Source organism: Catharus ustulatus, chromosome 10 (assembly GCF_009819885.2).
Source record: "Catharus ustulatus isolate bCatUst1 chromosome 10, bCatUst1.pri.v2, whole genome shotgun sequence".
NCBI lineage: Eukaryota > Metazoa > Chordata > Aves > Passeriformes > Turdidae > Catharus > Catharus ustulatus.
The window spans coordinates 8191305-8214838 of record NC_046230.1 but is presented as its reverse complement, the minus strand read 5'-3'; the positions used below and the strand labels follow the sequence as shown (position 1 = coordinate 8214838).

Below are 23534 nucleotides of genomic sequence, written 5' to 3'. Positions count from 1 at the left end.
GCTTGCTCCTCGAGGCATGAGGATTTGGAATTTGTTTCTCCTGAACAGATGCTTCCTTTAATGTCCAAGTTGGAGTCCTGGCTGTGGCTTGGTCTGCCAGGTTGTTTTTTGGTCTGTTTGTTTGTTTCCCTGTAATGGAACAAGTGCATGTTGTTTGTTGTGAAGCTCTGCTGTTCCTTTTAATCCTGATGTCCATTTCTCGCCGTTTTCCTCCCTGCAGTGGGAGGAAGTGAGCATCATGGATGAGAAGAACACTCCTATCCGCACCTATCAAGTCTGCAACGTGATGGAGCCCAGTCAGAATAATTGGTTACGAACTGATTGGATTCCCCGTGAGGGGGCTCAGAGGGTTTATATCGAAATCAAGTTCACGCTAAGGGACTGCAACAGCCTGCCTGGTGTCATGGGAACTTGCAAAGAGACTTTCAACCTTTATTACTACGAATCAAACAACGATAAAGAGCGTTTTATTCGCGAGAGCCAGTTTGCCAAGATCGACACCATTGCTGCTGACGAGAGCTTCACCCAGGTGGACATTGGTGACAGGATCATGAAGCTGAACACAGAGATCCGGGATGTGGGCCCGCTCAGCAAGAAGGGGTTTTATTTGGCTTTCCAGGACGTGGGTGCCTGCATTGCTTTGGTCTCAGTCCGTGTGTTCTACAAGAAGTGCCCGCTGACGGTTCGGAACCTGGCGCAGTTTCCAGACACCATCACTGGGGCTGACACCTCCTCTCTGGTGGAGGTTCGCGGCTCCTGTGTCAACAACTCGGAGGAGAAGGATGTGCCAAAAATGTACTGTGGGGCAGATGGCGAGTGGCTGGTGCCCATTGGCAACTGCCTGTGCAACGCTGGCTACGAGGAGCGCAACGGAGAATGCCAAGGTAGGATGAGCCATATTGTACTGTTCATTAGGGCTTAGTGGAATGCATAATTGAATTGGAGATGAGAGCAAATGGACTGAAGCCAGTGATTAGCAGCCCTGTGGGATGTGGTGGGACAGAGGGGTTTAATGAAGAAGTCCAATAGCTCCAGGTGGCAAGGCTAAGAATTATATAATGCAAAACAAATGATAGTGCTGTAATAGGCAGAAGGTGAAACACATTTTCTAGCAGACGCCGAAATTTGATTTGGCTCGTGATAGTCACCAAAATGTGGGTGACTGCAGAGCAGTGCAGTTGGGCTACTGCTGTTTGAAGAGACAAGTCTTTCACGGGAACTTTGTTAAACACATGAAATTCTGGCAAAGTTGGCTTTGGATAATGCAGTAGGTTAAGAACCAGTCTGGGAGGCAGGACAGGACTTTTAGCTGGATTACTTTCCTACTCTAGGAAGTGAAAATCTTTGGTGTTTTACTTTGTTGCAAATTTTAGCACTAAATACCCTTTGATATTTGACACTGCTGCCTTTGTTAAATATTTTCATTTCTCGGAGAGTCTCTATTGTCTGTTAAATAATAGAGGTGCTAGGATACTCTTAGAAATGCTAAAAGTCTCCACCCCACCCTCCCACACACACACACCATCCTGTGTGCTGCAGAATTAGGGATTAAAGTTGGTATAAAAGACAGATTCGCCTAAAAGAAAAAGCCTCAATACCTATATTATCTTTGCCTCCCTTTTCTGGCTAAAGAAGCTGTACAAGGTTAGGGAAGGAGAGAAGAGAGTTTATAAATAAAATATCTTTAGCCTCTGCTTTGGAAGTCTTGCTCATGTAAGCATAAATTAAGATCAAACTTAAATGGATTCTTGCACAGGTCAGTGAGCTTAATTTTGCTGGGTGCTGAATTGAAGGTGCTCAGCTCCTTTAGGGATTTGGAACCATGTTTATAGAAAAGCTTCTTTGGAGTCGGTTGCCTCATCTTCTTGGTGTGTTTTTTACTAGAGCATTTTTATCATCTTGAGACTGAGAAGAAGTTAGCAAAGCAAGTAACTGGCTGCTTTTGTGATGGACTCCTGAAAAAATGGTGTCTTTTGAATGTCCTACTTGATTTCTTTTAAATGGTAATTTACAGTCAATATGAAGTTCATTATTATGCATCAAAATTAAATTTTGTTAGGAAAGAACTCCTTTGTGAGAACTTCAGCCTTCATTTCCCGTGTTTTTGCTCAATGGCAGAAACCTGATGTGGCATAGTGGCAACAAAATTGCCATGGGATGAAATTGGAGGAGTGAAAGATGAGGGCATCCTGTCTGGGGTAAAATATTCTGGGTTTTTTGGTTGGTTTTTCCATCCTGTGAGATGGAGACTTGAAAGCCTGTTTGCCACAATGAGTGTGAACCTGTGGCTGTGGTACTGCCTGGGTGCTGCCAGGGGAGCCATTGGTGGCTGGGGAGATGCTATTACTCTTTTACAGCTCAATAACTTCAGAGCAAAGCTTCCTGACACCTTAGCAGCCTGGGTTGTGAGAGCAGGAAGTGAAGTGGGGAGGCTTTTATTGGTTTATTGCACAGAGATGATTCCACCTTCTCCTAAAGACCTGTTAGGTCAGCACTGCATCACTCTGATTGACACAGATCATCCATTTCTCAGTGTCAGCAGCCCAGGTGGGGTGAGCTAATTGTCCAACAAATCCTGTGTTCTTCAGGGGAAACCTCTTGAGGTTTTGCTGATGGGCAGTGGTTATAGTGGCATGCTTTTAAAGTTTATTTTTGTAGTGTTGGACTAGACCTTGGGGATGACTGTCAGCTTACCTCAAGGCTCTCAGCTGCATCTGGGGACATTTGGGCTCATTCTCCATTTCCCAATTAAAAGAAGATCAGGTGATGCCATATTGACAAAGGTGTTGGAGTTGTTCTGTCTCTTGGGCTCTCCAGAGTGAAGTTGGCCAGTGCTAGTCACTTTGAGAGCGTCCGAGCCAGCGTGTAATTGAAAGTGCTAAACCCATTTCATCAGCTGTTGCTTGTGGTTTCCTCTTCTCACATTTGCCATTCTCCAGCCAGAACAGTTAGCTGGGAAGCTCCTCCTGATGAATTCATGAAGCTCACCAGAACTGTGCAGCTCCTCTCTGGTTTCCAGTGAGGCTGTTAAAGCAGTTTGGCCTTTGACACTACTGAATGAGGTTTCCTCTTTTCTTTCCACTCTTAACTTAATCGTTTAGCTAATGTTCTGCTCTGACAGGTTTTTGGAGGGGAGGAGGAGGATGAAGTGAGGAGGATTCCTGTGGTTTTGATACAGAGGACTGGGGGCAGGGGAAGAGACTTTGAGTTTGGGAAAGGCTGTGAAAGGGCTCTGGTCTGGGACGGGAGCTGGTGAGCAGGTTCCACCTCAATTGTTTTTCAATAGGTTGACTGTGGCAGGACAAATACAAGGAAAGGTCAGAGGTTGTCCATTTCCTCATCCATCTTCCCCTGTGATCCTGGGGTCAGAGTTAGGATTGATTAAGATCTTAAATGTTTAACAAAAGCTCAGTGGGCAGGAATAGCTCGGGCCAGTGGACTGGGGATTTGCACTTGTTGGGAGATGGCCAGTCTGTGCTGGAGCTCCTGTTCCTCTCCTGGGACCTGCTCCCTGCCACACACTGCTGGGACAGACCAGCTGGCCCTTGGCTTGTCCTGAAAGCTGCTTCAAGTTCACTCACCCTCCCCAGTTTTAAAATATGTTTTCCTTGAGATTCTTTTGCCTAATTTCTGATGTGTGTGTGGGAAGCGTAATGGAAAGCCTTTTCACATCTGAAGTTCTTGTAGTGGGAGTTAATGACTTTCTGACCTCAAATGGGATTTTTAAAAAATTGTGTTGGTGGTATGGAGGTGTTTGAATATGATGACAAAAAATTGTCCTTTTTCTGACTGCTGTTTTTTTCCAGTTGACTTTATTGATGATGATTGTCTTACTGAATATCTCTAAGTGTGTGTCTCTATGTATATATGCAAAAACCTGGGACAGGAAGGAAAAGGAGCAAAGTACTTAATCCATATTTATTTGGGAAGCTTCACAGGTGTATGAAGTATCAGTGGTTCTGCAAAATTGGTCCCAATCAGTAGAAATTTTAGGTGAGCTCTGATTCTTTGTGTGCAGGTGAACGTGTAGCTGTGAATTAGATGCAAAAAAAATCCCGATTTGCTATTTCTACTACTGTTTATTCTCTCTCCAATCTTCTACGTTAGTGGCTGTCCATTTAGGAGAATATGAATGTGGAATATTGTTGATGGAAGATGACTAGCCCAAATAGTGCACATCTCAAGGCTAAGGCAATTAGTGCTTTAGGGCAAAGCTGAGACATAAAGTAATTTTAAACTTCACTTGTACTCATCATTGTTATGTAAATTGTTTTGTTACACATTAATAAAATGTGGTTTGGATTTAGTTACGATTTCCTTATGATAAAACACGTATCTTTCTAACTCAAAGGAGGAGGGAGGAAAACAAGCTGGAAGGGAGAAAAGACAGATTAAAGAAGCAATAGACTGTAGCCATCTGTGATGATTTTGATGCTGTGAAATTACAAATCTCAATTTTAGACCTGCCATTTAGTATAAATATGTGAGACAGTTGAGATTTTTACTGTGATATTGTAAAGGTTATGAGAGCCAACAGCTTTGTCTTCATCTACACTTGCTTTTTCTGAGTTGTGAATTGGCCAATTGGCAGAAAATCCAGTGTCATTTAAAATATGGCTCAGTCCTGGTTTCATAGCATTGCTGTTTTTAGAATTTTCCCTCAAACTTTGATAAGAGCATCCCTAAGAAGCAATAATTTGAATGATAAGATTCTTTTTATCTTGGAGGCTTTGAAGAGTGGCTGTGATCATTGAAAGCAGCAGTTCAGTTTACATCAGAAGTGTACAGTCTAATTATATGTTTTTCTGTGATAAGATTCTTGGATGGTGGGTTTAAGGGTGGAGAAGTAATTTGTGTGTACTTTCCCATTTCAGTCATAGATAACTTTGTCAAAATAGCACTGATGTACAGTCTGTCTGCACAAAAGGGTGATCAGAAGGGTGACTAAGACTGTGCAGATTTGAGAATTCAGAAGGATTTTTTTTCAGGTTGATTATTTTTGGCAGGGGAAAAATGCACAGACTCAACATGTTACGTTTTAAAAGGAGCTGAGAAGATGGAAGCTGCAGGCGGGGCCTGAGAGCGACACTGAAACACAGTCTGTCTGAACCAAATTTAGTTGGTTCTCTTCTCTGCTGGTGTGGTTATGCTATGTTCTCATGTAGCTCAATAGATCTTCCAAGGGTTACTCCCTCTGTGATTCTCTTGTACCACCTGGTGCATTTCAAAACCTGCATTTAAATGTCATTGCAGCAACTCCATTGCTTTTCTCCTGCCTGGCCTCCTCAGAAGTCAAGTTACAGTTGTCAAACAATTGTCCCTTGGTGTATTGCTTGGAGAAGGGCTGTGATTGCTTCCTCTTGAATTTCTGACAAGGCTTCTGCTGTCATGCAGGGGAGCAGTGCCTGCTCCTTATTCTGTGTTACTGGTGCAAAGCACAGCCCTCAGAATCAGGCGATGAGCTTTGTGGTGGTAATGAATTTCATGGTAGGTCTGGGTAGTCCTCTGTGGGACTTCCAGCCTGTCTTCAGGGTTGTGTGTTCTTTTGGGATTAAAAAAAAGGCAACCCAAAACTTTCCAGACAACTCATCCAGTGTGTGATGTGTTCAGTATTTAGATCCTGGCTGGGTAAGGGTTATTATCTGTCTAATAATATGCTCCACTGAGCTTGGTCTTTACTGTGCTTGTGAGTAGTGATTAAAGAAATACCAGCAGTACTCTAAGGTCTTTTAAGACTGCATCAAAAAGCCCCCCAAACTTGTGAGATAAATCTTATCTGGTTTCGTGCCATTATGTGACATCCTTTTCACATGTTGCAGGGAGCAGGTAAGGTCACACAGTGTTGTGAATCAGAGACAATTAACACTCCCATGACTAAACGGCCATTTTATGAATATTCAGAGCCTGCTTCACCTCCCTGGGAAGCAAACATGTTGGTTCCCTTCTCCTTCCTCCTGCTAGAGACCAGGGAAGCTCTCCCTGTGAATGGGGATTGGCAGCTGTCGGGCTTTGCCTTTTGCATGCAGCAAATTCCTCATTTACATCATTTGTATACACCCTCATGAAAAGTAGCACACCCATTTCCCCATTTCACAAAGGAGATAAGAGCTTCCTTTGGAAACACCAGCCAAAATCTTCTGTTTATGCACCGCTCAAAAGATTTGGATTTAATGCAAATGAATTCTGTTTTGATTTTTTTGATCTCTTTGTTTAAGAGACAGTGTAATATTTGCTCAGCGTGCTCCTCATGCCTTGGCCATGGCTGGCTGTCCCTCTGGCCCCCTGTGCAGCTCCCTTGCAGCTGCTGTGTGGGACAGGGCTGTGCTCACACCCTGGCCAGCCCTGAAACCTTGGCTGGGTGTGGAGCACCCCTTGCCATGCCTGGAGGGGCTGCAGGCCCTTGGGTGCCGTCTCCTCCAGATGTTCACCAGGGATCCCCCAGCCCCTCTGCAGCTGCAGCCCCACTGGGGCATGATGGGGTTCAGGGGCTGGGGTCCCCTCTGGGCTGCAGGTGTGCACTTAGGACATCAAAAAGCAGCATTGCATTCTGACATTTCCTGTGCTTTGTGCCCAGTACTGCTCAGGCCTGGGCTGGAGCTCTTCCCTTTGCTGCCTTGGCCCATGGCTGTAGTGTGGTGAAAAGGGGCTCCCAGCACTTGGGTAAGTAAACATGCAGAAATGCTCTGCTGTCTTTATTTATTGAATGAAAATAATCTGTGAGAAAAGTTCTGCTTTCTTAAGCCTCATGATTATACAAGAACCCATATTTTATTTTATTTTTGGTTTTAGTGGCTTTCATTTCTTTTTAACTTTTCTTTATTTCAACTTTATTTAAAATTGCCTTTGGCTTGAAATAAAGCTGAGGCTCATTAAATGCTCCCAAAACACAGGCTTGTTCAGAATGGATTTGTTGAAAGGTTTATTGATATAAGTTAGAACACATGCTGCATGAATGTACTGTATTTCTTTAAAGGACTGGTTTTCATTTTGTGTCTTTATAAATCAGTGGTATGAAATTGGGACCCCGATCGTGTTGGGGCTACATCCTATAAGAAACCAGAAGGAAAAACATGGTTGTGGGGGGTTTTCGTTTTTGTTGGATGTCCAATTAGTGTTTAACTTGAAGGTAATTTCACAGGGGTAGTAAACTGCTCAGTGTGAAACCTGGTGGCATAATTAAATGGAGGAAAGGCTCTTTAAAACAACAAAGGAACGTGCAAAAACTTTGCTTTTGTCCTAACAGTCACCCAGAAGGGGAGGTCATGCTGTTCAAAGTACAATGTGGATGGGCTATTAAGGTTTGGAGGGGAAAAAAGCAAAAAAAAAAAAAGCTATACTATACAGTTGGTATTTACTTTGGCTCATTTAGTCATGGATGCCTAGAAAAAAACCCATTTGCTGGTCTGCTTTTTACACTTCTCTTAGATGGTTGAGTTTAAATCTCACCAGTGTTGGGTTAATCTGTACAAACCACTGAGAGAGGTGTGCTGGGAAACAGGATTTACATTCCCGGGGCCTGGTGCTGCCCAGCCCAGCTGAGAGGCAGCAGTCTCAGCAGCCTGGGCTGGGCAGGAGGAGCAGGAGGAGGAAGGATGCTCAGCAGGCAGAGCATGGAGGGATGAAGCCTGGTAACTCCCAGAGGCACACAGGATGTCTGTGGCTGAGATAAGACCAGAGTGAAGGCTGGATGTAGCTGCAGATAGCTTCTACCCCTCCTCAATTGTCAAAAGTTTTTGCTCGCCTTTTCCTAATGAGGGACCCATCTTGCACATCCTTAAAACATCATTTGAGCTAAGGCAATCAATACTTATTGCTTCTGCTTGTATATGTGAAAGCTTTGTACAGCCACACTACAAAGCTGCAGTACAGTGTCTTAATTACCCAGATAATCCTGTTTGCTTGTATTTTTAAACTATGGAGCGCTGGGTAATTATTCAATTCTTAATAGAAGGCAAATGGCAATGTAAACAATAATTAGGATGTTAGACTAATGTGCTTCAAAGCAAATTGGATTTTTTTTCATACCGTTCAGCATGAAGTCCCATAAAGCTGACAATTTAGTGGCAAGGAAGCAAGTTCCATTTTGCTTGTATTTTCTGGTGTTATCTCCTCATGCCTTGTTTCTGTGAATGGGTTTGCTGTGATGCTGCTGCCTGCTCCAGAGCAAAGATGGGCTGATAGTCAGTTCTCCCCATTTGCCTGTTCCCTCCTGCAGGGGCTAGAGGTGAGCAGCATCCCCAGCTCCCTCCTTTGCCAGGGCATGACAGTGTGGGGGGAGCTGGTGCTGCTGGTGTAGCCAGCACTGGGCTCAGTGGGCTGAGCCCACAGGGCAGGGAGCAGGTTGAGCTTGGTGACTTAAACTCTTCCTGCATGTGGAAATAAAGACATATTTCAAGGGAAATTCAAGTTTTTGGCTCTTCCGTCTTTGCAAACAGGGTAACACGCTGTGGGTCAGAACTGCAGCTCTTTATCTCCCCCAGCTTGGAGAGCACCCTTGGTTTTCACAGCTCATGTCAGGTTTTCCTGCGAGCACGATGTGAGCCACAAACACTGATGCAGAACACTGAATAGGTTTCTGTTCTGCCTGCAAAACTTGTGTAATGTAACACATTTCAGTACTTGGCCAGAGCGTTAATTAAACCCTGCCATTTCATCCATTCCTCTCATTGTGTTAGCCCGTGATTGAAAGGCCAGTGTTGGTAGCAAAGGCGTCAGTCAATAACGCTGCTGCTTCCCGAAATACTTTAATAATGTCTCTGTCACACCGAGGGTTTTGTCTGCCCTTCTCTGTGTGTTCCCAGCAGCCTGAAGGGAATGAACAATTGCCTTTATTTTCCCCATTATCAATGCTAAGAAAGGCCAAAATGTTCTCCAGCGTTGATGTTGAATTACAGAAATTGAATTTCAGAAATTTAATTTTAAATACATTTTATTCTTCTCCTAAGAAATGTGTGTGTGGAAATCAATGGAACACTTCCAGAGGTTATGGCTGAATATTTTTGATGCAAGTAGAGGTTATCTTTATAGTAAGGTGTGCACTTAGAGGGTGTGGATTTTCTTATTTTAAATCCCAGAGGGTTTTTTGCCAGGCCACATTTTAATAACCCTAATTAACAAGTCTGTCTTTCCATACATCAAACATCTCTGTCTGGGGAGCTGAAGAATACCTGCCAGTGCTTCTGTGAACTTGGGGCTTGAATTCATTTGTTTTCAGTTTAAGTTTTTCTGCTGCTGAAAAAGACATCGCTGCTTTGAAAACAGTTTCCTTTTGAAGTGTCCAGCCTGGCAATGACTGAAGCAGCCACTGGGCAAATTAGCATGTTAAAAGAAGTGGATCGATACTTTTTCTTTGCCTGATCTCTGCCGGGGCTGGGTCTTGACAGCCCTAGCTGGGGTCTGGGCTGCTGCACCCCGGCATTTCAGGGGAGTCATCACTAGTGCTGTGGCCAGTGTCAAGCTGAGAGTGCTTGATCTGCTGCCCAGGATCTTTCAGGGATGGCCATTTGAAAATGGATTCCAAGGAATTGATAGCTTTGGGAAGATCAGACAGCTTGTGTAATTATAAACAGGATTAGAAGGAAAGTGGAGGGAGAAATAGGAGAAGATCAGTCACAGGGCACAAGTTGGCTGAACTCCTCCTCTGATGCTTGAGTTTTGTTGTACTTAGCTGCTGTGTGTAGAAGATTTCTTCGGGCTTTTTGAAGAGACAAGTAAACACGAATTAAAGAGCGAGTGTGTGGGCAGTCCCTGCTGTTGCACAGAAGTGCTTGGAGGCAGTGGCTGCTGGATAAGAGCAGCAGGAGATGCTTAGATCCAGCTGTGTTTGCTGACAAGCTGCAGAAGGTGGTTCTGGCTTCCCTGTGTGAGCCCAGCCCATGTGCCTGCACACCTGCAGGGGCACCCTCCGGGAGCTGGTGTGGGATGCTCTCTCGTGCTTTCTCCCGTCTCTCACTTTGCCAGACTCCTGCCCACCGACACACACCTCCCTGGGCCTTGGGCAGAGCCCAGTCTGCTCCCTGAGCAGAGACAGCCCCTGCCTGGGGAGTGCAGGCAGCACCAGAGGTTCCTCCTGTCCTCTGCTGCTAGAACAATGAACAAATGATTGCAGCAATCAAAATGGCTCTGGAGCTCTTCTGAAATGGAGACTATTTCTGGAGAGGCTTCCTGCGGTCTCACTCACCAGAGGTACCAGAAGATAGCAGAGTTGTGTTGCTGTTTCTTTTTAGTGGCTTCAGTGTTTGCATCTTGCACATCTGCCAGCCTTCCCTTAATCTCTGAAGTACCCCAAAGCAGTTATTAGGTTGACACATTTTGTTCACTCATAATTAGTTCTTGGATTTCCTCATTTATTTTTGTGGCGATCAGTAGTGTCCAGGGTAGAGCTAATAAGACAGCTGAAATCAGGACCAGGTCCCTATGCACACTCCACCTGCTCATTAATCAAGGACTCTGCAGTTAATGAGTGTAATTTCCAGGTAATATTTAATCTTAGAGTAGCAATAGTTACACTTAATGTGAAAGAACTTTTTTTGTGGTTTGTTGCTGAAGTCATTCCCATGGCATGTTAGAAACCTCTGCTACTCCCAGGTGCAGTTCTGTCAGGCTGGCCCAAATTTGGACTACTTCCAAAAATCCATACAAGATGAGAATACTGGATCCAGTTATTTAGGCTGGACATGACATTTTGGTGGGTGCTGAGTGCAACACACACTCCTATAGATGTGGCTGATAATGTACAGTTTCGTAATGCTTTGAGGTTCAAAGGCCTCTCTACATGGGGAAGAAAGTTGAAAGCATCAACTAAAGGGGTGAAGTCAGTGTATATAACTGAAGGTGCATCACTGTTTCCATCCTTTTTGTCTGAATCTACCCCGTGCAGATCCTTTATCCATTTAGTTGATTCACCTTAAAGCTCTCAGTGGCTCTTTGAAGACATGCTCTTGGTGCCCAGTTTTAATGTGCCCAGAATTAATGCACTTGGTAACCTTGAATTCAACACACCCAATAGCTTGGGAAAGTGAGCTCAAAGGGTTGTGGGCACTGTGAAAGCATCCATTTGTAGCTTTAGGATTCTTTAATTTGGGAGAGAAAGGAGAACCAAATGCACCTACAGTCCTCGCAGCAGAGGGGAAAGGAGCACAGCCACAGCTTTGCCAGAGAAAGGGGCAGGAGCCCTTGTCCCCTGTGAAGAGCAGCACTGGCTGTGACAGAGGCTGGTGGAGGTGCCCTGTGGGTTGGTCCAGCACTGCAGGGACCTGCCCTTGTCTTAACAGGGGTGGTGCAGTCCCAAGAGCAGTATGTGGCCTTATTATCTCATCTCCTTCCCATTAGGCTGTGCTGGGGTGGTGACTGTGCAGAGCTGGCATTTTTGGCTCAAGATGAGCTGTAATTGGGGTATGAGAGTGCAAAAGGAGATCTCCTCCCCCTTTCCTGTTTGGCTGGGCATTGGTTTGGCTGTCTGTGCAATCAGAGTACCCTGCTGCTCTGACTTGTGCTGAGTTTTTAGTAGCTCCCAGCTCACTGTGGGGATATGGGGACAGGAGTTCTGCCCTGCATATTCCTCTGCTTCTTTAAAGGTTGCCACTAACTCCTCTTTCTTGTGGCTTTGTGTTTAGCTAGACTTTTGCAGTAATGCTAATTTGACCTCTCTATACACCTGTATTAAAGTTTGAGTCAAAAATGTAGTGTAGCAAAGGAGAGACATTTTTCCGTGGGATTGTTGAGCTCTTTGAGAATGCCGAATGACAAAGTTAACTCTTGTGCAAACATTGCCTTTTATTTGACTTTGTAGTTTACCCTTTGAAATACAAACATATTTGTGTCAATCAGCAAGTCTCCTTTCCGGAGTTCTGGTTGACCCTGTGGAAAGAAATGTGACTGTGCAATTATTAAAGGTGAGGCCTTCTCTTTAACAAATGCTGAGTAATTGCTATTCACTCCTCTCTGTGCCTGTGCCATAAATGACAGTGATCTGCCCTTCAGCCTGGCTAAATAACAAGGAAGATACTTGTTTGGAAGGAATAATTCTTCAGAAATTTGCAATGTGTCAGAAGTATTGTGTCACAGGGACTTGTGGGTAGAAGAAAAGTTGTCTGTCTTGGCTTAGAGTGCAAGAACTTTAGTTGGGCTTTAAAATGCAATTAGGTCAAATACTATATCTGTGTCACTCAGAGCTAGTAGGGCTTGTCACAGTATAGAAGAGGGCAGAATTTGCCCATTTTAAAAAAAATCTGAAGTGTTTATGGAGGTGTGATACTCTGACAATTTACCTGCACCTCTTTATGATTAAAAGGATGAAAGCCCCTCCTCTCCCCTGCCAGAGTGTTGGCAGGGATTGGCAAAAGGCTCCTGATGTATCCTGGGAGTATTTCCACAGTCTGGAGACTTGGCCCTGCTTGGTGCCACTGCTGTGATTGATTTTGTCCAGGGAGGTTGTCAGCCAGATAGTGAGGCTATGGATGAGTTGTGCCAATGAAATAGAAAATTAGACCTCATCACTATTTTTGGAAAATGGCCCTTGTCCTTTGCCAGGTATTTTTTTTCTTGCTTTTTTTTTAATGTAAAAGCCTTCTGAAGAGCCAGAAGTATGGCATAAATTCAAGTTTATTAATCATTACTAATGCTTTATATAACAGAGATACTGTCAATCACTGCTGATTTGATCTGTGTCTTCTTTCTGTATTAGGTTTTAATTCCTATATTTTCATTCAGTTTATCTGTGATTTCTCAAAATAAATTGTCTATTGCCCTGAATTCAGCATCATGAGTCTTGCAGGCAGGCTTTCAATAACAAGTAAGTCCTGCTGGTAAGGTAAGGGGAAATAAATTCTTGAGAGCTCTTCTCAATTTATTTCTTGAAGAGATTTTTCAGAAAGTAGTAGATTCTGTTTTACCTATTCACATCAACGAGCTTATTCTGGCCTTTCTCCAGAAGGAAGTAATTGAAGCACTGTGCATTGGCTAAGTAGTCCAGAGCTTGATTGATGGATTTGTAGCCCTTAAGCAGGCATAAGAGACTAAAGCATCCCTTCTGCCTATGTTAGGGCTTATTGTCCAGTTCAGTTTCAGTAGTTCAAAGGTTGGAATTGCTTAAAATTGAAGATATCTTGAAATGTCTCTCACCTTTCTTCTTTAACCAGAGGTGCACAGAATTTGGCTGTAAAGATGGAGCTGATAAACAGGGCAAGAAAAAATGGGCTTAAATGGCAAAAACAAAACATTAGGCTAGACCCAAGGAAAAAAAATTCTCATAATTCCTGAGATCTCTAGTGCCAGTGCAGATTGCCCAGGAATGTGGGGGAATCTCAGTATCAGAGGGTTTTCAGAATAAGTTAGACATCCGCTATTGTGGTTTAACTACAGGTTATCCTCCTGTGGGACTGGGAATAGGCTGACTGGGATCATCTCTATCCGTGTCTCTTGTGCTAAGTGCTCTTGTACAGTTGTTAGGGGATCACCATTGTCTTACAGGTGGAAAGCAGCTCTTGAGGTCTGACCTAGTGAGAAAGCCTTGATCAGACTGTCTCCTGACCTTCCCTCAAGAGAAACTTTTTCATTCTGAAGAGGTCTCTTGGCTTCTAGAGCTCTTGCTGTGCTATTCAGCTTTCCAGTTTAACCAGCTACTTCCAGCTAAACAGAACCTTCTTTAGGTGTCTTGGACAACCCTCTCTGTTTGTTCCAGTCCTTCTTGGAGCCAGAGGGATCCTGGACAGGCCCTGGCTTTTTTCATGGTCCTACACATGAGATTCACAGCTTTGTTTTACTGGCCTTAGTATTCCCTCTGAGCATCTGAGCCATGGAAATAATAGAGAATGTCAGGGATGGTGTGGAGTAGCTGTGAAGAGCTCTGCCTGTTGCTGGCTCACCTGGAAAGATGAGCAGAAATGCTGCTTCTGCCTGGGTCCCTCCCCCTTGCAGCAGCACTGCTGTCCTCGCTCTGGAGCCTCCTGGAACAGCCCAGAGCAGATGTGTGCAGCAGGAGTGGTGCTGCCCTCCTTGCTTTGTGGGTCTCTGCTGTAGTTTGGTTGATGTTGCACTCCCTCCTGTGCACCTGAGATAGTTGGCAGATGTATCTCAGCTGGCTGGAAGGTGGTCCCCTCAGCCAAAGGGAGCCTTCTCTTTGCATCCAGGGTGGTTTTAATGTGGAGCACATGTGCTCACTACACATTGAATAAACAAGTAACTCCTGAGGAGATATTGTCTGCTCAGGTGCAGTCCTGTATCTGTGAGGATGTGGAGAAGGGATATTAAAATTGTTTATGAGGTCAGAGCTATAGTGAGCCTTGCACCACCTTTGAGTTACGATATCATTACCTGAGCTGCGGGAACCAAGAAATAAAACCTTTTATAGTGAAATATGAGGAGTGCTTATGATTTTGAAGTATAGAGAGAAAGAAAAATGTGCATTGTGTCCTAGTACCTTTTTTTTTTTTTTTTTTTGCAGGGGTTTGTTTCTGCTTACTGGTGACACACATAAAATGGATATGGCATTTGTTAATAATGTGTGTGCTAGAAAAATACTCTTTCTACTAGTTCATTTCTTTTTTGGGTCAGGTTAGGAAAAATGTTCCTTCCTAAAAGGAAAAAATTATTCAAGTTTATTTACATAAACATGCTATTATGTATCTACCTGGTCCCTGCACTGTTGCAAGTCCAATCCCTTGGTTTCATTTAGCACGCTGTGCTTCCTGTCCTTTCTGTGAACAGGTTTTTTTTCTGCCCTGGAGTAGGAGCCATTATGACATTCATGCCATATGAAAAATTGCACCTAAATCATTGATGGAACAGAACAGAGATTGCTGAAGCAACATTGATTAAGCTGATTATTTTCAAACACATGAGAGCAGCTAGCAGTTTACATCTTTTATGAGACCCAGAAACTGTTTTTCAAGGACTGAAAGCACTTAGTGATCTGTAGGTAGTGACCTATCAAAACATATTTTGACAGTTTTTTGTATTGTCCTGCCTAGATACTTGTCTCATAAATCACTTTTGTGGAATTAAACAACACTGTTATGAAGTTATGTATCTGGAGAGTGAGAAAGAAATTAAAAGCCATGAAGAAAAGAGAAGAAAGTGTAGATGTAGAAATGGAATGAACGTGGGCTATCAAACAGAGATGTGCTGTGGACAGCAGGACAGGCAGCAGAGGTTGTCCTGGGAGAAACTGAGAGACAACTGCCATGTAGCAAACCAGTATTTAGCCAAGTTAACTTTCGGTTTCTTTTAGAAAGTAGATTTTGTGGTCTTGCTGGTGTGCTGTTATGTCAATGACTTGCATCAAAACTTCCTCAAGTCAGAACATCTGTTGCGGCCAATGGAAAGATTCCTCTTGACTTTAATGTGCTTTGGATCAGGCCCAAAATGCAAATAGTTTTTCTCTCATCCTTTGAAGTCTTTAACATTTCATGGGCTCCCTTATGTTATTGGTAATTTGCACCAGAAGTATTTTGCATGCAAATGAAATTTTGGCAGTAACAATGACTGCATTGGTGAATATGCATGTAGGTGTATCAGTAAAACAAATTTTGCTTTTCAGTGTATCAAACTAAAAATTTCTCTGTAACAATGAGTTGTTCACAGTATCTACAGCTGCAATCAAATGTATTGACAAATGCATGTAAAAGACTGTATAAAACTGTCAAAGTACATTTTGATACATCTGTATAGAGCTGATTGATTTTTTCCTTTTTTTGTGGCTTGTGCAGGTTAATACATGTTTTCTATATGAAACTGGCATTTGTCACTAACTTCATAAAGCACTGTGGATGTCATAAATTTGAATACTGTAATTGAACCTGAATTTACTATGGATTTATTTAGCAGATCAAAGAGTAGCTTCAACCTACAACACTCATTTTGTTTGGTAGCATAAACTCCTGAGCTTAGGGAAGTGCCAGAAAGGACTGTTCCTTTGAATTATGTGAATGTGAGCAAATCACTGGGTTTCTAGTTTTTAATAAAATTGCAAGTGTATTTTTTAGCTGAGGGATCATGCTGATTTTAGTATAAACATTTTGAAGTTTCTTAGACTCTTAAAGACTATTGCAGTGGTCTCATGGGTGAGTGCAGTACCCAATATAAGGCAATAAAATATGACAAGTTTAACATGCCCCTGTTTGCTTGTTATTAGGAGCTCACCTTCTCATGTGAGGTGGGTGCTTTGCTCCCCAGTACCTGCCCAGTAAACCTTGTCTGAAAAACACTGAGTGCTAATGAGAGTAACATCTTCTCATCGTGGGTTGTCACCTGCCCTGGCCCCTGGGATGCTGTTCCCCATTTAAAAGTCATCCTCTCTTGCTCATCTGCTTAGTTTCACCTGGTGCTGGCCCAGGTTTCTGCCTGAGCCCTGATTTGCAGAGCAGTCCTGCTGAGTCCCAGCAGGCTGAGCTGAGGTCTCATGCCCTGGGGCCTCAGCCCTTCCTGCTCCCTGCAGCAGCTGGCCCTACCTGTCCTGCCTGGGCTGGCTCTACTTCAAGGGCACAGCCAGCCACTGCCTGGCAGGAGAAAGGGAAAAACAATTTGTGTTTCTAATTGCCCTAAGATATGATTACGAGCATCTTTCCATAGCAGAAAATGTCTGCTGAATAGAGTATTGCAGGCAGGGCTTGTCAGTGCTGTTGGGAGATCACCGTGTATGACTGGAAATGTAAAGAGTTAGTCACTCTTCTTGTACCCCAGGCTGTTATTTAAAGCTCTTGCTGGGAATGCCATTGCAACAGGGAGGGAGTAGCAGGAAATAAGGGCTGGGGTCAACAGTGATGTTTCCCAAGCAGAGAAGGAGGATGTGTCAGCTGAGCAGAGGTGGCAGTGCCCAGAGTCCTCACCTGAGCTGCAGGGAGGGTGCTCATGGCAGGGCTTGGCTGTGGGAGCTCCTGCCTGGTTTTGTGCAAGAAAGAAGCACATAAATAACCAAAACCTGAAAGGGGTCTTTTGTAGAATTGTATGAGATTGCCCAGCTCATAAAAAACACCAGTTGCCAAAAATACTTGTCTGTTGTCAGTGAAAGTCTTTAAAGGAAAGAAGTGTCTTCTTGGTTCTCTGTGTTTACTTTTATGTTGATTTTACCAAGTTTCATGTTGAGAAAGAGGAAAGGCAATGAGTATAAGGGGAGGTAGCATTTCAAGTCACAGTATGTGGCCGGTGGCTTTACTGGGACAGAATAACTCCGGCAAATTGATGTACCTGAAGTGCCAAGGCCAGCGAGGGTTTGGCTAGCACAGGCCTGGGGCAGATGATGCTGATGGGAAGGGAAGGAGAGGAGTGGGGCTATGGGCCAGGCTTTGCTAAGGAGTGGGGCTGGAGGTGCTGCAGAGCCATGGCTTTCCCACAGGGCTGCTCTCAGCCTTGCAGGGCCGGTGCAGGGGGCAGGGCAGGCTCTGGAGGAGCCAGCAGCAGCCCCAGGCTGCCCCGTTCCAGCCCGGAGCTCCGGGCTCCTTGAGCAATCCCCAGCTCAGAGGGCACCGCTCTCTGCCTGCAGGTGCTGCTGTGCAGGGTGGGGCCCGAGCCGGGCTCTGCTTTCCCTCCCCAGCTCCCTGCAGGCTCCTCTGGGGCACAGCCTCAGCCATGGCTTCAGGAGAGCCCGAGGGACGGGTGCAGTGCCATCCATGCAAATCCCTGCTTTGAGCTGCCCTGCTCCAGCCCAGGCGGGGAGCTTTGTGCTTCATGGGCTGTTCCATTTGTTTAAACATGCTGCTTGTATTTTCTGCAGGCAGGCGGTGTCCCAAATTATTATGTACCATGGACTCTTTAATGTGAATTTGAGGGTTAACTTTGATACGAGCTGCATAAGCAGAGATTAAGGAGCTGCTTCATTCTTGGCACAGGCTTGGTGGTGGATACTGGCAGGGTTATCTAGTTAATTTTTGAACTCTCTTACTTCACCTGAAGTTAAAAGCTGATCCCAAACTGCTGATGACATCTGCCTCCTAAAACTAGGTGGTTAAATCTCAACCCATCAGCTTTGGTAGTTCAGGGACACTGCTCAAGCCCTACTGTGACACCCAAGCATGTTTGAAATTCCCCTCACAAATGTGCTGTTGTGTTCCTGAGTCACTGCCACCCCTCCAAAGAGTCAGCAAGTGACAGTGAGAGCTGGGTTCTGTCCAAATTAGCATTCCAAAATAAGTGTGAGGTATTGCCCAATTAATATACTCTGCATTACCTAAGACCATGAACAGCCTCTTTTGTGAGGACCAAAGATGTCTTTATAGAGAAGTAATACAAAGATGTGTTTAAATATGCGTGGAATGTGTATTGGTTATTTTAAACACTAAAAAAGCCTGGTTATCTGGGAGACCAAGGACACTTGCTTTATTGTATTGAGTCTTACAACATCTTTGAAACTTTTCAGCTGGGTAAAAGTCTAGAATGAGAATGTTCTCTTAGGGCTGAATCACATCAGCAGTATTTTATTGGCAGTGCAGAGGGCAGGATGGGAAGAGGAGGGTTGTCCACCCAGTAATGAGATAGGTTTAAAGTGCAGAAATTAGGGGTTTACATGGTGTTTGTTCCCTTCTGCAGTTTGGGGTGGGGGTTGTTTGGTTAGTTTAATTTTTTATTATTATTTTTAAAAAATTTTAAACCCACTGTTGAATCATTCCAGGCTTTTTTTCACTGCCAGGAGGGATGTGCTTTGCCTCTAGGATGTGAGTGACAGTGCCCACTGAATTGCCTTTAGAGGGTGGGACTGATAAAGCAGCACAGCTGCAGGCAGTGCAGTGCTGGTAGCTGGCCTCTGGCTCCTGCAGGGACCCCTGATGGGGCCAAACTCAGACACCCTGTGGTGCACAGATCTGCTTTCCTGTGAGGCTTCTCAGTGCATAGCCCTTGGCTCTGCTTCTCCTGCCTTACAACTTTTCTATCAGTGAAACCCCACTGATAGATGATGAGAATTTCAATTTGCTGCTTAATTTTATGGTGATAAAATTAAGCAAGGTAAGGAGACTCAGGCCATGCATTATGAGGGTGGTTTTATGAGAGCAGTGATCAGGCTGTTGAGTCATTACATCTACTTTACACTTTGGATTTTAATTGCTTTATGGAGCTTGTTAATTTTTGTTTAGTTTACTTGTAACTTATGAGAGGTAGTTGTCTTTTTCAAAAACTTCCACCAGCTCTTTCATCACTACTTCCTTATGGTACCACAGTTCTTAGAAACACACAGGCAGGATTTTATCCCAGGTGGCTATTACAGTGTAGCTTCAAAAATACCATTGTGGTTTATTTTGGCTTGTTTTCCTCTTTCAGTTGCTAGGAAAAGATATAACACTGAGAACAGTGTGAGTAATAATCAGAACTTCTTAAATATCAGCTAATGTGGGAGATAAAACGCTGGTGACATATTTGTAAGTGCAAGCAGTAGTAAAGCCATATGAGAAGTCATTATCTTCACATTTTTAAAATCATTTGTTGAGATGTATGTTGCTGTTAATTTAAAATACCCTTAGTACAAAGTTCCTGGGAATAGAATGTGGCATGCAAGTCTCTCTGTGTGGGAGTTTCCATGGGCAGCTGCTCTTTGACCTTGCCCTACACGAGGAGTTTGAGGCTTTCATTTCTGGATTACCGACCGTCCTCTCTCAGTATCACACATTCACCTGAGCTTTCTCAGAATGCAATGGCAAATCAGATTGCATTAAAGGAAAATGCTGTGGCCTAGAAAACAGCTTTTACTGCTGACAGAATGGGCTGTTGAAATCTGGGCTGGTAAGGTATGCTATTTTTGACTGTGAAAAGTAGCATTTTCTGAAGGTTTGCTGAATGCAGTAATGTGATTTCATGTTCCTCTTTGTTAGTTATCTCTAGCTGCTGGTGATGGTAATGGATGTTGTTAATGTTCAACATTTAATCAGCTAAGGTATGTGTCTGTCTGCTTTTCATTCTTGAAATTTGCTAGGATTGTTATCAGCTCTGTGTATTTTCTAATAAGTCAAGAGCAGCTCAGAGAAGATGAACAGAAGTCTGCTAAATTTATTTGAGAAGCCCACAAGTAAAAATGAATGATTATGTGAAAAAATTCAGTCTTCTCTCTGACTAAAGAGTCGCTTGCAGTCACTTCCCAGGCTTGCACTGTCTTCCTCCAGCTTTGCCATAACCATTTAGTGAGGTCTGATTCAGACTAAAATTCCCACAATCTCAGGTTTTATTCCCTGCTGAGGCTGGAATCTTTGGATGCTTTTCAGACACAGAGTTTACTTTCTAATTAGCACATCAAGTGCCTTTTTTTTTTTCTTTTTCTTGGCTTTTTTTTCCTGAAGGCCACAACCTGTTGTCCCGATTGGGGCAGGTGAAATTTCACAAGCAGTTTGTCATGGCTCATACCTCAAGCATCCGGACACACCTTTCTGATTGTCATTCATATCCTGCCTGCCATTGCCTCTGGCATTTGCTGAGTTCACGTTTCCATGTGATTTACTGCAAAACATTTTGTTTAACGAGTCACTAACACACACTGACAGGGAAGTCCCCCTCAAGAAGCTGAACTAATCATAGCTTTCATCTTTGCTTTCTTCAGGCAGATACTAAAAAAATCAATCTGTTGGTATCCGTTCTTTAGACTTTGTACTTACGGAGAATTCTGGAAACTTGGACACTCTGACCTTGAATCTGTGAGTTGCAAATGCTCTTTGTCATGGGCTCTGTGTGTAAGGAGGTGGAGGAGCTCTGAGGCTGCCCTGTGCTCCCCAGCTGCAGAATTTCCAGTGCAATTGGGTTATGAGTCAGCAGCAGCTCTGTGAGTGTTCAGGTACCACTGAGGTGTCTGGATGCTGAGGCTGCTCCTTGACAGCATTTCTGGGAAACCTTTTAATACACCAGAGCAGCTGCTCTGTCTTTGGGCTCTGGCCTCTTTGGTGCGTGCCTGAATAAAGTCACTAAGTGTTTGCAATACCAAAATCCACTTAATGTTGACAAAAGTGATTCATATGGGTCTTATAGAAGATTGCTTATCTCCCATGATGAGTTGGGTACAACCGCGAAAATAGCTCTGTCACATTCACAAAACACAAGCAAATGCATAAGAACAAAATATAGCCAAAAATCCCATCTCCTCTCTTCTCCCAGTTGGTTGCTGATCTCATGTATTTGGGGCTCTGCCTGGCACACTGTAGATTTACTGATCCATTAGTGGCTGCTGTTTGGCTGCACCTTCACATAGGAAAAATATGTCTAGAAAATAAACTTGGCACATCAGACACACCATGACTAAATCATTGCAGCCAGCACATTTCCTCCTGTTCTGCTTAACTGCCTCAAGTTTTGATTATGTACAAATTTAATGGTTTGGTTCTGCTAGAAAATCTGGGGTTTGTTTATTTAAATTTATATTTCTTAATGAATGCATGCAAGAGAAAGCACTAAGTAATTACAAGTGAGGAACATGGAAAACTAGTATGCTGAACTGAGCATTAGTTTTTGAAAGTACAGGCTCTCCTATGTTGGTTTTTTTTTTTTTTTAGTCTAATAAAAATTTTGGTAAATGAGTGACAAAGTGCTTGCAAATTCAAGCAGATGGTGATCCCTGAAGGACTCCTTGCTGGAGCAACCTAACAATCTCCTGGAGCTCAGTTTTGGTGGCTAAAGACAAGTAACCCTTCTGTGGGGTGGGCACAGGGAAAAAGGCTCTGCTGGCCTTAGGTGGATGCAGGGGCAGCTCTAGAGGATTATCTATCTGTAGTTGTGAGATGCCTCACTGTATGGAACTCGGCAGTCAGGGGAGCACCAGGAAGACAATGAAGTTATGCAAGGTATTTTTTTCTATTTTGGGAAGACCCTACTGCTAGTTGACAGAGGCAGAGAGAAAAAGGGGAAAAAATCCATTTCTGCCTCAGGTCTTCTGTCTTGGCTGAAGATGGGAGTGGAGGTTACTCTGTATGACTTTGGGATCTCTTGAAAAGTGAGAAATATATGCTGGAAACAGATTGTCTCGCATACCCAAGCAAATTTGTTTAGTTTCTGTGAGATCACCATGTGGACAACATTTTAAAACCTTGTTCTCCTAGCTATCCTCGATTGGGATGTTGGTGATAACATTTTGTTAATTGTTGAGGCAAAATTAAGTCTTGATATGGTTTAGTGAGATAAAGTAGATAAAGTAGTGCTCATAAGAACTCTGAGCTGATAGCTTATCATTTCAGGAAGAGCATGAGGTGATCAGGGAGGACGTGAGTCACACGCCAGCTCCAGCCTTGCCACCAGATTTTTTTGCTGGAGTGGATTTTTGTGGCCTGGACTGAAGTCAGTGATGCTTTTGGCCATTTCTAAATAGCTCCATGGTCACCACAATTAATTTCTTTGTTATCTTGCACTAATTTACGTATTGTGTAGATATTTGAATAAATAGCTCTATTGTGTCAACCATGGGGGCCTCTGAGCCAAAATGGAATGTTTTCATCGAGTTTATTTGCCAGCAGTTTTGTTGGAGACAATTGCTTTTCCAGATTAAGAAGCAAAACTGTGTTTGTTTTGTCACTTTCTCCTAATTAGCAGCTGTAGGACATCCAGCAGGAATTGGAAGGGAAGCTTTCCCTTTTGTGTCATGGTAGCTGGAGTGAAGGCTCTGTGGGCTGGCTGTGTCCTGACCTGTGTCCCAGCCTGGGCACTGTGTGTTTGGCAGTGTGACAAAGCCCCACTGGGAATGGGAATATCTCATCCTGGGATCTGTGTGGAGAGAGGGAAGAAAACCCCTCATCAGCACTGGCTGACATGAACCCACTCACCTGAGAAGTCTCCATTTGCTTTAGCAGCTGGCTCAGCTGTGGGCTCATTCCTCATGCTGGAGCTGGAGCTGCTATCATGCCATGGTCTGTGCCTCCTGCAGTGCCCAGAGTGAGCTCCATCTCCCACAGGAGCAGCAGGCACCTCTACCGTGTAGGCTTTGCTGTGGTACAGGTGGATTCACTCTGGATGCTTCCCCTGGAGCAAGTCAGAGAGCCCTGCCATCCTCTTGTAATTCATCATTTCTGCTGCTCACTGGTGTGTCTGCTGAGAGCCTCCCTGGAGCTGTCTGGCAAATACTAACCTGGGAGAGAAGAGACCTATCACAGCTGGTTTTGGTCATGCCTGACATGGGCTTGTTTTCCCCAGGACTTCATTTAATTTCCCTTCTCATAAAAAGGGAGACTTTCTGCAGGACCCTTGAAGAGTTCTTACAGCATTAAATGTCTGCCTCTGTAAAAACCCCTGCTTTAAAGTTTTAGCAGGTGATATGCCCATTGCACAACTGGGCCAAATCCTGTACTCCTGGAGCAGCAGCTGTGTTGTAAATCTCTGGGTTGCCAGGACCTGGAAGATGGATGGGCAGAGCCCTGACTTAAAGATACCATACATCTTATGAATTCAGGATAGTAGAGGATTTAAAAGCTGAGTCCAGCTCAAATTGTACAACTTGTCCAGAGCCCCCAGCAGTCACTCATAAAAGTGGTCTCTCTTTGGCTGTTCTTTTTCTGAATTTCTTGCTTGCTGGGGCTGTGACAGCAGGTCCTCAAATCAGCCTCTGTACATCAAGTGCCTCTCCCTCACTCTGCAGGGACGTG

The 23534-nt window shown here is 44.0% G+C and overlaps 1 protein-coding gene across 1 annotated transcript in view; it reads left to right on the top strand.

The window, feature by feature from the left end:
• Nucleotides 1–23534, top strand: part of EPHA4 (EPH receptor A4) — a 103597-nt gene that overhangs the window by 5241 nt on the left and 74822 nt on the right. The window contains exon 3 of the mRNA XM_033068587.2: nt 221–884. Within this exon, the coding sequence (XP_032924478.1) occupies nt 221–884 (664 nt within the window). The remainder of the gene's footprint in view (nt 1–220; nt 885–23534) is intronic.